Source organism: Onychostruthus taczanowskii, unplaced genomic scaffold (assembly GCF_017590055.1).
Source record: "Onychostruthus taczanowskii isolate IOZ18803 unplaced genomic scaffold, ASM1759005v1 scaffold164, whole genome shotgun sequence".
Lineage (NCBI taxonomy): Eukaryota > Metazoa > Chordata > Aves > Passeriformes > Passeridae > Onychostruthus > Onychostruthus taczanowskii.
The window spans coordinates 336407-351250 of record NW_024498840.1 but is presented as its reverse complement, the minus strand read 5'-3'; the positions used below and the strand labels follow the sequence as shown (position 1 = coordinate 351250).

General features: G+C 45.0%; 1 protein-coding gene across 11 annotated transcripts in view; it reads right to left on the bottom strand.

Annotated features, from left to right (window-relative positions):
• The window catches only part of AGAP1 (ArfGAP with GTPase domain, ankyrin repeat and PH domain 1), a 306975-nt gene that overhangs the window by 94351 nt on the left and 197780 nt on the right, over positions 1-14844 (bottom strand). For 9 of the 11 annotated variants that reach the window (XM_041399539.1, XM_041399540.1, XM_041399541.1 and 6 more), the window contains 2 exons: positions 13253-13421; positions 235-396 (listed from right to left, as the gene is read on the bottom strand). In XM_041399539.1, coding sequence (XP_041255473.1) covers positions 235-396; positions 13253-13421 — 331 coding nt within the window. The remainder of the gene's footprint in view (positions 1-234; positions 397-13252; positions 13422-14844) is intronic. The other 2 variants (XM_041399542.1, XM_041399536.1) reach the window with 1 other exon arrangement.

Genomic DNA, 14844 nt, shown 5'->3' with positions numbered 1-14844 from the left:
GCCCCTCCCCCTTGCCCTGTCACTCCGTGCCTGCATAAAAAAAGTCAATGTTAAAACTTAATCCATCCCCTTTCTTCTAATTCCAATTTTCCCCTCAGACTCTGCCAGCTCAGCACCCAACACCACAACGGAGTGGGCACTTTTTTTTTTCCCCTTTTGAAAAAAAACCAAGAGCACCAAAGTCCCCCTTCACCCCAAGGCACGTGACCCCCCCCAGAGCTCCAGGTTTCTTACCACTGCTAATGCCAGAGTTGGCAATGACTGTGGCCTCGCTCCACTGATCGGCACTGGAGACCGAGTAGGAGCGCTGGTGCATACCGTCCGGGCGGCTGTTGAAGGACACCAGACTGATCCCACTGGCCATCTGAGACACAGATGTGCTAGTAGTCACGTTCCCTAGGCACAAAGGGAAAACAAATCGTGTCAATAGAGAGCACAGAAGGGGTTTCGTGTCGGGATGGATGTGGGGGGGTGGTCTGAATGAGCAGAAATAAGGGGTTACTTCACCCACACAACGACCTGCCCTGAAGCGCTGGAGCTGACGGTCCTGAGACCAGCTCAAATCCAGCTAAGAAGACAAAAAAGCCAATTTTTTCATGGTGTCACCTCATTCTGTTCATTCACCTTCTGGAAATGTGGTCTTCCACCACTCTGCTACTAGGCACACTCTCTGGAGCTCCTCTGCTTATTAAACTGGACACAGAAAACCAATTTTATTGTATTTGCTGGGAAATGCCCTGATGAAGGCAGGAATGATGCATCCATGTTCTCAGAACGCTAATTTATTACTTTATGATACTATATTATATTAAAGAATACTATACTATACTAAAGAATACAGAAAGGATACTTACAGAAGGCTAAAAAGATAATAATGAAAACTTGTGACTCTCTCCAGAGCCCTGACACAGCTTGCCACCGATCGGCCAAAGAGTGAAAACAACTCACAGCAGAGTCCAATGGAACAATCACCTGTGGGTAAACAATCTCCAAACACATTCCACATGAGCACAGCACAGGAGAAGCAAATGAGATAAGAATTGTTTTCCTTTTCTCAGAGGCTCCTCAGCTTCCCAGGAAAAAAATCCTGGCCGAAGGGATTTTTTCAGAGAATGTGGATGCGACATCAATTTATTCCTAAAAGGCACTGTTTATACAACTGAGCCAACTCCAAGAGAGTTTAAACAATACATCTCTAAATAATACCTGACACAGGTATGTCCCCCAAGAACACACTGATGGGGAGCAAAGGACTGCCAGCACTGAGAGACCAAGAGGGGGGAAAAAAGAACTTTCTTGGACATTTAATCTTAAAACAACGTCGTGACACAAAGCAGACATTGGACTGACTGCAAGTATCATTCCTGGGGCTGGTCCCAGGAATGTGACACAAAAGGGGACACACAAAGAACAGCCTTTACCCAGTAAGCACTTCTGTATTTTCACAATCACTGAGGCCTAGGACATTAAAATGCTGGGAGCTGTGTGCAAGGGGGAGTGACAGGGACAGGTTTCCCACCATAAAACAGGACAAGTGGGATCTCGTTGAATACAGTTTAGAGCAGAAACAATTAAAATCTTTCCAGAAACTCAGGTTTCTGATGATCTTACTTACAGCTTGCTATGGGCCAAAACCTGCTCCAGGCTTTTGGGTTCTGAGCACATTTTACTCCATTCCTAGCAACAGGCCTTGCATATCGTAAAGCCACAAAGAATTTACAGTGTCAGTTTCATTCCTCGTGGCAGGCTCTCTAAAGGTGCCCCACAGGTCCTCTCTGGATTGAAGCACACTCTTAAAAAACACGTGCAAAGGGAAAGGAACAGACGCAGTGTTATAACGCACCCTCACACTTTGCATTTCCATTGCACCTTCTACTGATGAGTTCAGAAAAATTAATGAATTAATTTTCAATGCTCCTGTGAGGTTGTTAATTATCTGCTATCATTTCCCCCATTTTTCAGAGGTTAAATGACCCAGGGCCACAAAGGAAGATTGTGGCAGACTTGAAAATAAAACCCAGATCTCCTGACTCCCAGTTCTATCATTATGTCTTTTCCCAGAGCAGCCTTTGGGAAGACAGCAGAGCTTAGTGAACTACTTTGTGTTTATTAGAGTTGGCATAATTGTCCCTTTCTCTCCTCCCCTTTCCCAAGACAAAATCTCCTCTTTAGTCCTTAACACAGATCCATCACAGTATCTGTGTCTTCAATGTACTTACTCAGCCCCCTAGTACTTCTGCCTGGCAATCTCTGATTTGCAGACATGAAATATATAGACAGAAAAACTCATTTGTTTCATTATGCAAAGACTAAGGTGGGTTTTGGAACCGTGTTGGGACCTCCCAAGGCATGAGACTACAGAGCAGAGGACTAAATTATCATTCAGTATTTGAAAACCACAACAGAAAATGAAAACATGAGCTGACCAAAGTTGAAATTTGCACTACCTTAAAAGAAATCTCTCCTTCCAAATCAGCTTCCGTGATGCTCGCTTTGAAATCCCCTTTTCCTCTGCTATGAAAAAAACTATGAATATTAATAAATTGTCTGGATGATCCACCAAATTAAAGGGAATGGCTGATGTGAATGACAAGAGTTTGAGACCGAGCGGGTTCTACAAACTCAAAATTTAGGCCAGCACAGACACAACACAAACACTGGTATTTTTACGCTGACATCTTCTACCTAGCCCACAAGAGCACCCCATCACCATCTAACCATGATGCAAAACCAACACCTTGAGAAGAGACCATCAAGGTTTCTGTGTGGTCGTGTCAGCACTAAAAGCTTTCCTCTCGCCTTAATGCCATCTGAGGAGCTCCAACCCCACGCTGTGACATGAACCTGTTGAGAAGTAACTTGTTCTGGGAACCAAAGCAGAATTTTTCTTCCACTGCACCTCTCTCAAAGGTATGGGCTGCTAGCACAAAACAGGTGCCAAGTGCATTAATGTGACACTTTGCTGAACTGTGATGAACCCAGCCCAGCTCCCTCTTTCCTACTGCCACAGCCTGGTAACCTTTATCCTGCAACTTCTATGATAGTGTTTATTCAGGATTAAATCCCACTTTGTCCAGGTGCTGCAAGGTCTGTATTTTCATGACATATCGTATATCAAGCCAGTATCCATGAGCAGACATCAGAAGGGCCAGACTATAGAAAATAGTGTGCCTTTCCTTTCCTGTTCCCCTCCCTGGCATGTTCATGTTCAGTTCTAGCACAAACTTCTTACTTAGAAGCTCCTTTTAAAATCGTTATTTCCCAATCCAGTGCTAATTTTCCACTTCTCAGTGCAACTGTAGGGCATGAATCCCACACTAGGCACTAAAGCTGCCACCCCAAAACAAGGACTGCTGCTCTTGCCAGAGCTTCTCCAACAGTCCCACAGTTCTTCACATCTACAATGGGCAAACCCCAAACCAGACACAGCAAAAGTCCTTTAATTTTCCCCAGGGATAAAGCCTGGACAGCAGAAACCACCTCAGCCTTTCAGCAGGCAAGCAGGAGACAGTGAAGAGGAGGAGGCCAGCAGTATCAGTGAAAATGCTGAAGATGTCCCTACCCATGGCAGGGGGGTTGGACCAGATGAGGTTTAAGGGTCCTTCCAGCCCAAACCACTCTGTGGTTCCCTGATCCAAGAACAGCAAAGCCTGTATGCTGGGTCAGGCACGTGAAGCCTTTACATCCTGCACCTCTTGTCGCCCCAGCCAAGGACAGATTCCCATCACCACACCGACCCCAAGCTCCTGCTCTGCTACCTGTGCCATGCTGGAGCTGTGAAAGAGTTGTCTCTTCAAATGCATCCTGCATGCATCAGCTGGTTGCTTAAGTTGATTAGCAGGGGGCAGTTAAATTACTATGCTAATCCATGTATTCTCAGCACTGTTTCCTTGATATGGATATGTGTATCTGCTTACTGGGAAGCCTTGATTAGTTCAAGCTTCAATGTGTCAAAGGCTCCAGATTCTTTCCAAAGAATAATTTTAGCTGTACTCACATCCCTAAAGTGTGGGAGCTGATTTGAAAAGGTACTTACCTCTACCATATGCTATTTTTCTTTAAACAATTTGCATTTCAAAGGGAATATGGCATTTATATTTGAATGAATATCAGTATGTTGCCAGAACTTGTCTCAAATGAGCAAAAAAAAAGATGCTGGTCTCCTATTGAACAAAAATGTTTTCATCTACCAAAGGAGCATCAAAGAAAGAGTTCCTCTTTCTAGCTCTAGACAGCTTTATTAAAACTATCTTTTCTGATGTTATAAAACACCCCGTTACGGCCGCGCTTACAAAACGTTCAAACAATTAAGCCCCACAAAACCCATCCAAATTAAGATTCAAGGTAATTTCCAGGTTCGGCCACTGCTCAGCAGACGAGCCCCTAAGAAAAGTGAGCGTGCTCACACGAAATCCCATTTAAATACCCATTTATTAAGTGTCAAACATTGCAAAGGGCACGTGGAATTAAGCCAAGGAGTGTGGAGAAGCTGAGGGAAACACACATGGGGGCAGAAGGTGAACAAGGGAGTCACTCTGGCTCCTCACACACAGCCCTTCAGATTTCCAAAACAACCGAGCAGAAATGCAAGCCTTAGAAATGAAATTAAAATAACCAGGATTCATACAAACACAGGGCTGGACGAGATGTGAACAGTGTGTGTTGAGTAGGTAAAAGCCAAAAGGTAAATGGTCCATTGTAACAATGGTATTAAAATACGCAATGAAGGTTAATATGAATGCTGGTTTACTTATATGCAGTGACTTGTCCAACAAAAAATAAAGCACTCATGGTTTTGGTCATGTTTGCTCCTGTAATGGGCCAGTATGAGGGACAGCATGTCTGCGATCCCTCTTTTGCTGGTTTTTGACTTAATAATCCAGTGAATCATCACAGGTTAGCAGAACAGACACATCAGTTCAAGCCTTCACCAACTACACCCCCCCTCAATTACAAATGCAGAACGAATACAATTCACAAGCAGACCCTGAGAAGTGAGATACAAGTGACACAAACGGTACTGGGCACAAATGATTTCCATTCCCCGCTGCAGACACATCTGTGATTCCCTCCAAACAAATCAGCTACCAGAAGTTACACTCACAAGTGCAACTAATACACTCCTGGATTTATGAGATGAGCAGCCAGAGCAGGAGTTGTGGAGCAGAACTGTATTTTTCCATGAAGCAGCAGTGTGTGAGACTCGCAGGGGGCTGCACAGAGAGACTGAATCAGATAAACTGCAGCCCTACTGCTCTGCTTTCACCATGTTTCATTTGTGCCAAGCTCCTCATGCTCATGATGAGTTTCTCTTCCAGAAAAAAAAAGAAAAAGAGAAGGAAATAAACCTCTTAAGGCCAGAGGGCTGCGCTCACCAGCTGTTAGAACTAATGAAAAATACATTAGAGTTGTGGGTCAGGAAATCCTGACTCTTGATATCAGAGGGTTAATTGTTTCAAATCATGTTGGGTCAATTTGTGTTGCAGGAATTCTGCCTATTCTTGAAATGCCCTCTAATTCAGCACCAGGCACTGTCAAGTAGGTTCGATTGGCTGTGGATGCCCCTTCCAAACCCACACTGCTCCCCTGAGTCTCTTCAGGGTGCAAAGGGAGAAGCCCCACTGTTGGCTGCAGAGAGATGGGAAGCATTCCTTTCCCACCCTCAGCTCTGCAGCACTCTCAGAATGAATTCCCAGAGTTGTGCAGAAGCTTTGCCAGTGGACAAACCTTTCCTGAGAAGTGTCTGACCATCCCAGCTGTGTTTTCTGCCTCTCCCTCACCTACAGATATGAACCTTGGGACCAGGAACATTTGGGGATGGCTCTCCTGGGTTCCATTAGTTTGCTGCCTCAGCATCCATCTTTTCCAGGTGCATCCTGCTTTCTGTGCCCACTCTGGAGATCATTGTGCACTGAAACCTAGGTAAACAGCTACTTACAGCTCCTTGCCTCTCCCACTGAGGAGAGCTGGGAAGGGAGGCATTGCCCAGGTGTCTGTGTTCTGAGGACACTGTGGGACCTGAAGAGCTCTAAATTTCATAGCCAGATTCTTCAGGGGGGTGAAATCCCCTCAAGTATTGCCATGGATTCTGTTTCATCCCAACAGCAGTGTGCAAGCAGCACAAAGTCCCTGCCCTGGCTTTATCAGGCACCTGAAATTACCTGAGGCTCCTCACACACAAAACAAGAAGGAGTGAGGGGCAGGGCTGGAAATAGATGATCTTTCAGCTCCCTTCCAACCCAAACCACTGTGACTCTGTGACAAACATCTTTCCAAACCACACTGGTTCCAGTGCTGCAACACTCCCTCAACACGCTGACAATTGCTTTCAGCACCGCAAACTCACTCATGAGTTTCACTTAGTTTTAAGACTTCTTTCTTCCAGAAGCATTTACTTACTGAACAAAATTCCTAAGGACAAGCAGCTCTTCTTAGAGGAAGCCCTTCCATGTCCATCGCTGCTGAACTGGGCTCGATCAGCAGTGCGCAGACCGAGCGGGGTCAATACTAATGAACAAACAAGGCAGTGCCAAGAAATATCCTGGCAGTGAAGGACGTGGTGCTGGGAGTATAACGAGGAAAGCTATTATTCTCAGAGCATGCCAAAGCAACACAGCAAGTGTGGAGGAAAATTAAGTCATCAGAGGAGACATCTCTTCTAAAAGAAAGTTAAGCCCAAGATCTTCACTGCAGGCTTCTGCTCGAGATCCCCGACTATTTATTCGGCTGGGATCAAAGCCTGCTTTCCCTTCCTGGCAGGCAGATTATTATTATTTTTCTGTAGTTTTAACAAATAACAGTAATAAATAAGATATGCTTGGCTTTCTGGGCAAGTCCTGATGGAGGTTACCTGCTTGTTCAGGGACTGCAGCTTTAAGACCCAGAGGTGAGAGTTTTGCTGGCAAAAACTCTGCTTTGTGTTGCTCTTGTTTGGCTGCGAATCCTGACAGGAACCGTGGATTTAACTTTGTGAAAAATACCAGCAGAGATCATTCCGAGGCAGGTACAGCAGAGCATGTGCAGGCCCTGAGGCAAAGGATGTAAAATGCCTCCTAATCCCTTCGACCATCGGTGGAAATTATTAATAATGGAACCGGAGAGGGGGTGGCAGGTCCTACCTGCGCGCTGGATCCCGACTGCTGAGATGAACTGGGCTAACTTTGGGAGCTTCCCACGGGCTCCAGCCCTCCCCAAACCCTGCCAGAGCCTCCTGGGGTGGGGAGGGACCACTGCTGGCATTCACCGCCTCTCAGGAAACAGAACAAAGAAACTTTATTTTCGCAAAAGAGACAATAGATACCAATGCGAGATGACTTTTTTCCCTTTTTTTCCCCCCTCCCTCTTTTTAATAGCTATTGCCACTGTAACAGCAGCTAAGTGAATGCATGTCTGCAGTGTGAGCAGTTTTGATAAACAGCCTCTGCGGGCCACACAACGGGGATAATGTATCCTTAAGTACTGCCAATGAGCTGCCATTCTGCACAGCCAATTACTTCTGTGCGTCTGTCACTCAAAGGAAAAATGACTGAGCCCATTAGATCAAACCTTTGTCACTGTTCCTAATGCACTCTTAGGCCTCATTAATCTGAGGGAGCAGCAACACAGCCGCCGGTGCCTCATTGCCTCCCCCACAACAGGCCCACGTGAATCTTCTCATCTCTCCCCCAAGTGCACCACGTTAATCAAGCTCTCCTTATTACCCCGGTCCCTGTCACGGCGGAGAGCGCTCTCTCTCTTAAATGCTCTCATTATGGTCCATCTTTAGAGCCGGCTGAGTGGAAAAAAAAAAAAAAATTAAAAAAAAAATAGAGGGAAAAAAAAAACCAAAAAACCAAACCCGAGCCAGAGAGAAAGAGAAGAGGAAAAAGCAAGTCCGATCACATTAATATTCATGACAATAATTAGTATTCTAGGTCACTGAATATTCATGCTATTAGTTTGGTTTTTTATGGGTTTGCTGGATGTCCTGATTGCTGGAGTGTGGAGGAAAACAGCATGGTTGGGACTTTAGATGTCAACGGCAGTTCAATACTCCAAACACATTTGTGATTTTTTTTTCCTCCCTGTTTGGTAAATCAGCTTCAACCCTCCCGATGGCTTTAATACCTTAAAATCACTGGGGGGAAAGGCATGGACAGCCCTGCCGAGGTCTGAACATCCAACCAGTGTGTGCTGCGCCCTGTGACCGTCAAGACACCGGGATGTCATCGGGTGGACAGGGCAGATCTGGGATTTTATCCAGGATACGGCACCACGGAGCCGTGAAATTCATCCAGAGGGAAACAGGCACCGACTGCAGGCTCCAGTCACGTGCCTGAAGCTCCACGACACATCCCTACCCTTTATCCGCCTCGTCAGCATCAGGGGTTTGCCCACCTCGAGAAAGGATCCTCAGACAGCTCATTTTTCCTTTTTTTCCCCTGAAGAGAAAAATCTCAGCAAACTCATCTTTCTCAATATTTAACTAACGCAGTTATTTTATCCAATATTTATTTCATTATTGCTAATATGTGCCCTGCTCCTTTTCTCCCATTATTAAGGGATAGAGAGTACTAACAGTGAAAGTTTGTATTTCTCTAGTTCTGGAAAGGGCAAATCCTAGTCCAGAGGAAGCAGGGAAAATGACCTTGAGGGATCCCCCTCTAGTGGGATGAAAGGGAAATCTCGGATGCACTCGAAATTGGGCTTTTCTCATTTGAAACGAGCAAACTGCAAACTTCTCCTTCCTGCTGCTGCAGCTGTATATCACCGAACCAACAGCAAAGCCACCCAGATGGAAAATTGACTGGGGTGATTGATGACAAAAGTAAGTCCCAAACTTGCATTTGTGATCTGTGGCAAGCGCATAAAGCTCGCGCTGGAGCTGAAGCGCGGAAAGCATTCCGTGCCAAGTCACCTCACGTCCCTCGCCCGACTGCAGAGCTAGTGACAGACAACTGCCAGCAACCACACCAGGCCAACCTCAGCCACCTCCAAGCAGGGAATTCAGAGCAGATTCCAGAATTTAGGGCTCAGTCCAGCATTTATTTGCAAAGGCACCCAAGATCCACAGGCTTTGGGAAAACTGCCCACGCTTCTGAGCTCTTGGCTTGATAAACATTGTTACTCATCACCAGATCATAACATCTGAATCCTCACAGTGACCCCCCCAATTGAAAAAGGTCATTACAAGATCTACAAGAACCACCAAGGATTTGATAGATGATCACAATTAATGGCAGACAGGAACCTCACAGTGATAAGAACGTGGAGCTGCCATTCCTGCAGCATCTGAAATGTCACAAGCAGTTAGCAGATAACAACCTTCAGCACACTTAACGATGGCCCTGGAACTAACACATTTTGGGATACTTCACATACTGTACAGTCACCATTTTAAGGGAATTTAATAGCACCAAATTATTTAAATGAAGTGTTAATCAGGAAACAATTTATCTCTACACCATAAGCTATTTTTAGTCGTGAACTTTCTACTTCAGTGGCTCTTGCGACAGCTCTGGCTTTGGGTTGTTTGGAGAGGAGAAGAAATAAATGACTCCTGGGAGAGATTTCAGGAATAAGTTCACCTTCAGGTCAAGCAGCTCAAATCCAACCCAATTCAGGAGTGAATGAAACCTGGACCCACTCCTGGCTCCAAAGCCAGGCTGAGCCAGCTCCTAAAGGGCAGAGGGACTTGGCCAGTGGGATGGACAGGACTCTGGGCTGCTCCCAGCTCTTAGAGAAAGCTGGAACTGAGCAAGTCCTAGAATTACCCTTTTCTGAAGGACTTCCAACTGAGCTGCATCAACAGAATGATGCTCAGTGCCATGTAAATTTAATTTAAATTTCAGTTAATTCACCACTGTTTGTCAGCTTGGACTGAAAATACCACAGAAGTGACATAATTTTAGATTGAAGGGAATAAACATCCATTTCCCCAGCTCACAGATTCCTACCAAGTTAGCTCACAAGTGTGAGCACCTTCCCTGAAGCCACAGTTAACAACCTGTATTTAAAGTCTACACAACATAAATAACAACCCTGCATCTCTCTGTATTTTTTGGGAGAAGCTGCCACACAGAATCCCTTACACAATAAACCCCAAACAGCACCTCCAAGAACCCAAGAAGAGACCAGTTTTCAAATCAAAGTCAACCTTTTTCCAGGCAAGGTGCCTGGCTTTGTAACAGCAGGAGCAGCCCAACCCTCTACTCCTTTCCCTGCTTTCTGACAGAGCACAGAAAATATTCCTTTTTCCTGCTGCTGTTTCATTTCCAGTTTGTTCACTGTCCCACCATGACCGTGACAATGGACTCTGACTTGATGTTAAGGGAAAAGTGTTTTTTCCCAGCGCTTGTGCCAGTGGAAACCCAGCAAGGAAGAGTAATCCAGAGTTTTTTTAACTCATATATTTTCATAAAGGTGGTTTTTTTTTTCTTTTTTTTACATCTCTGAAACAGAAACTCAAGGACTGGAACTGAGTTTGTGCCAAAGAACTGAGTTTGTCCTTCCCAAATTCCCAATATTGCCCTGATCAGCCTCATTCTCTCTATTCTGCTCACAGCACTGTTATGGGAAGCACCTTTTTTTGGGAAAGACCCTCCCACGTGGGAGGAAATTCAAGGTGTCTGATCCATCACTGAGGTCCAAAAAGGCTTCAGAGAGGGAAGGGGATGAGGAGAAGGAGGAGCTCGAGCTGCTCTGCTGCCTCACAGACCATGGTGGGATCACAAGAGTGGTTGAATCACAAGACATTACACTCAGAGAAGACTATTTGCTGAAATATGAACTTAAAATATCAGTTACAGCAAATCAAGTAGGCATTTAATCCATAGATTTCTTGTCAAAGTTGGCATGGAAATCCATCCTTAAGAGGCATCTTCCAAGCAGTGCTTAAGTGTCAAATGAAAGCACCAACCAAGCCAAGCAGCATTTAACTTTTGGGGATGAGGCAACGTGAAGCAGAGAAAATATAGTGAATTTACAGGCCTAAAAATCAAAATAGAAAGTGCTGATTCTTCCTGTTTGGTCCAAACCTCCTCCACGTGGCAGAGCTGTGTACAAAAACCTCCCAGTGACAACCAGTAAGTGACAATTCAGCCCTGTGATCTATTTTAAGGCACCACACGGGCTCAAGACACCACTTTTCCCAGCAGTACCAAGTGAGGGGAAGCTCTGAGGCAGCAGCACAGCCTGCAAGGGATGATTTCCATGTGTTTTGAGCTGTGTGGCAGATAACTGCAGATATTCCAGGGGTCCTCCTGCCACTCCAGAACTCAGCCCCAAGTACCTACAGGTCTCCCACCCATCTCCCACTGTCCCTGACCACATCAGAGCTCAGACGAAGAAGGCAGACACAGTTTGGGACAGTGGCCTTCTTTTCTTTATTTTCTTTCCTTTTAGTAATTCTTAACTGATTAGTAGCTCCTTTTTATGTTTGCTTTTAAGCCAATAACAAGCAGCAGATGATGACCAGACATCAACAACAGGAAAGTCTTTCAATTTTTCTAAGCAAGAGGATGAAGAAGCCAAGGGGGAAGAGAGAAGCTCCAACTATTCCCACAGTGTTATTTGAAATCCACTATCTAAATTTCCTAGGATTTGGAATTTCTGGCAAAACTGACTTGTGTGATCAAGCCTCAGGCTGGCCAGGACACACACACACACAGTGAGAGATGCCTGCTGCAAACTCTCAGGGAAAGTTTCCCTCTGACCTGGCAAACCAAGCAGATGCCAAAACATGTAAATTCCATGCTACAAACCTTAAATTCTTACATATCTAAATATGTTTCCAGAAACTTACTTTTCTGAAGCTATCAAGTAATTTTTGACTGTGTTCAAATGTGTTAAAAGCTGAAATCTCTTTATTTAAACATCTCCCCTTCAGTTTATTGACTCAGTCCAGCACTTTTATTCCCTAAATTAGGAAGTATATTGAAAACCAAAGCAGTTCCCACACCTAAACATCTAAATTATATAGTAAACTGGAAAAAAACAACCCAACCATGAATAATTTTCTCCTATGATCTCTGCCAGTGCCAGGTCAAAACTTGAGAAAGGGTTTGATGAAATCATGGCTTCAGACACCTCAGGTCTCAGCCTGGAATCTCCAGGAGTGTCTGCTCAGTGGCACCACTTTAAAAACCCATCTCCAACAGTACCATTCAGAGTTGGAAGGAAAAAAAACTTCTCAGTTTTCTTCTAATAAAGGGGAATGTCTCAAAAATGCAGGGATTTACACCTTGGCTTGAAGGACGGGGAGTTGGAATTAGATGTTATTTAAAGTCCCTTCCAACCCAAACCAGCCTGATTCTAGGAAGCATGAGACAGATAATTATTATTATTATTATCCAAGAGAAGACACCTGAATATCCAGGAATCCCAGGGTTGCTCATCCCAGTGGGTTTTGCACAGGGACAGGAGTGTGGGGATGGTTTTGCTGGCACATGCAGAAGGTGTCTACATTACCCATAAATGCAAAAGGCACTTGGCACTTTATGGATGTCATCCCAAACATGCTGACAGAACTTCCACTAGACCATTATGAGTTTTGTACAAGCTGTGCATTTTACAAGATAAATTGTCTCAAATGTTTTCCCTTAATGCCATTTTTTAAAATCCACTTAGCTGTATGGACAAGTGCTTCAGCAAACAATAAACATCTTTGTTTAGAGCTCAGAAGGAGCTATAAACCACTTCCACCAATAAATTAAAATGCTTTCCACAGAAGAATCGTGCTGTTAGAAGAATGCATAATACTGACTTTCCAAAAGTGTAAAGAAGGGCTGTGGATCTCACCAGGAAGCCATAAAAAGCCTTTTCAGATCATACAGCATTTGCTTTTCCTAAGAATTAGGTAAGAGATGGTAGATTCCTCCCATATGTTAATGCCTGTGAAATTACAAAGGGCTTTGGCAAGTACAGGGTAACAAATACACAAAGACAGACACCGAAGGCTACCCAGAAACTCAGAATCTCTCGTGGGGGACAGATCAGCAGTTAGGGCTTAAAAACTTCCACATCAGTGTGTTTGTAAATCCCAGAATGGTTTGGATTGGAAAGAATCCTAAAGTTCAACTAATTCCACCCCCTACCACAGGCAGGGAGACCTTCCACAATACCAGGTTGCTCTGAGCACCACCAGCCTGGCCAGGAACCCCTCCAGTTATGGAGAGATATCCATCCCTACCCCAGCTGTTCATGGTACTGCCCTACCAACACTGGAAATGCAGATTTTCTCCCATTTTTTTCCCCTAGCAAGGTGCTCCCTTACCTGAATTTGGCGAGATGTGTAAACTGCTCATGTCTTTGGAGAGGCCGTTGGTTTTGGGGCTGGAGATGGGGGCACAGGCTGATGTGGCTCGGGGTGGCCTCTTCCCAGGGACCTTCACAGTGGTTCTCAGCAAGTCGATCTCTTTGCCATGAACATTCTGCATGTAATCCTGCAGAGAGAGGGAAAAACCCCAAAACACAACATCAGACAGGGAGTTCTGTAAGAATGAATAGAATTAACAAAGGCTTTGGCCCTACATCCTCTGCCAGCACCCACCATATGGTTTTCCCCTTCCTTCCATGTTCCTGATAATCCCTTCCACACTTCTCACCATTAACCCCAAAAGTCTGGAGCTTTCTCACAGGTCCTCCAACTTCCAGCTGGATAAGAGTTGATTCACAACACAGCCACGTGTGGGAATTCACCAGCCAAAGGTCCCAAACATGAGGAGAAGACCAGGCTGAGTGCCCCTCCTGAGCACATTCACTTGTGTCTCCTCTCTGCCAGTGTTTTATGCTCTCATCTCTTTCTCCCTCAAATTTGGCTGGAATGGGCCAGCAGGCACCAAAGTTACAAAAGGGCACCAGCAGGGAAGGTTTCAGTAATTTCAACATTGTTCCCTTAGAATACGACCCTTCCTGCACCTACACAAAACATCATCAAAGGGGAAAAAAATAATGCAAATTACATCTGATTAGAGCAAATACTGGGAGGCAGAAGTGGAAAAGGCTTTTGCCAATTCTTGCTTGGAAAGCCCACAAAGGGGAAACAAACTAAAGCAAATGGACATGGGTATTTTTATCAGAGGGCAAATTGATCCTGGGATACACCAGCACAGCTATGTCCAGGAGAGATGGTGAATGTTAAAGCCAGCACACAAGACACCAGAGTTCTCATCTCCTGGTACACAGGGCTGCGGGCACTCACATTCCAGAAAAAAATAAATGAAACTGGAAAAATTATGAGAGCATGAAAAGCAACAAAAGAGACACTCTCTTGAAAAGGACATGCAAGAGGGGCAGCACAGGAGAGTAAAGTCAGGGGTGAAAAGGGGCAAGAGCACTGCACAAAGAGATATCTGGGCTGCCCAGAGAAGCTGTGGCCGCCCCTGGATGCCTGGGAGTCTCCAAGGCCAGGTTGGATGTTGGGGCTTGGAGTAACCTGGGATAGTGGAAGGTGTCCCTGCCCATGGCAAGGGATGGAATGAGAAGAGCTTTGAGGTCCCTTCCAACCCAAACCACTCCAGAACTCTGGGATTAAGGGAAAAACAGCGATTTGAGGTGGATGGGAGAAGATCTAGGCTTCTACTTCACAAGAGATTTCCTGAATTTACCCAAAATCTGTATCCTGCTGCCACAATCCAGGCAGCTGATTGCTCCCTCATCAAGATTCTTTCGCCTTTGGCAGTTTCTATAACACAAATTATTTATTCTGCTCAAAACCCATCAAAAATCTGGACCAGCAATAATTTCTTCCTAGTTAACAGAAATCAGTGATAAAACCCTTAAACTAAGCCATCACGGTAGCTTACTTTTCCCAAGCTGAGAATTATTAACAGGAAAAGGTGGGGTCTGAACAATTAGTGGGGAGAG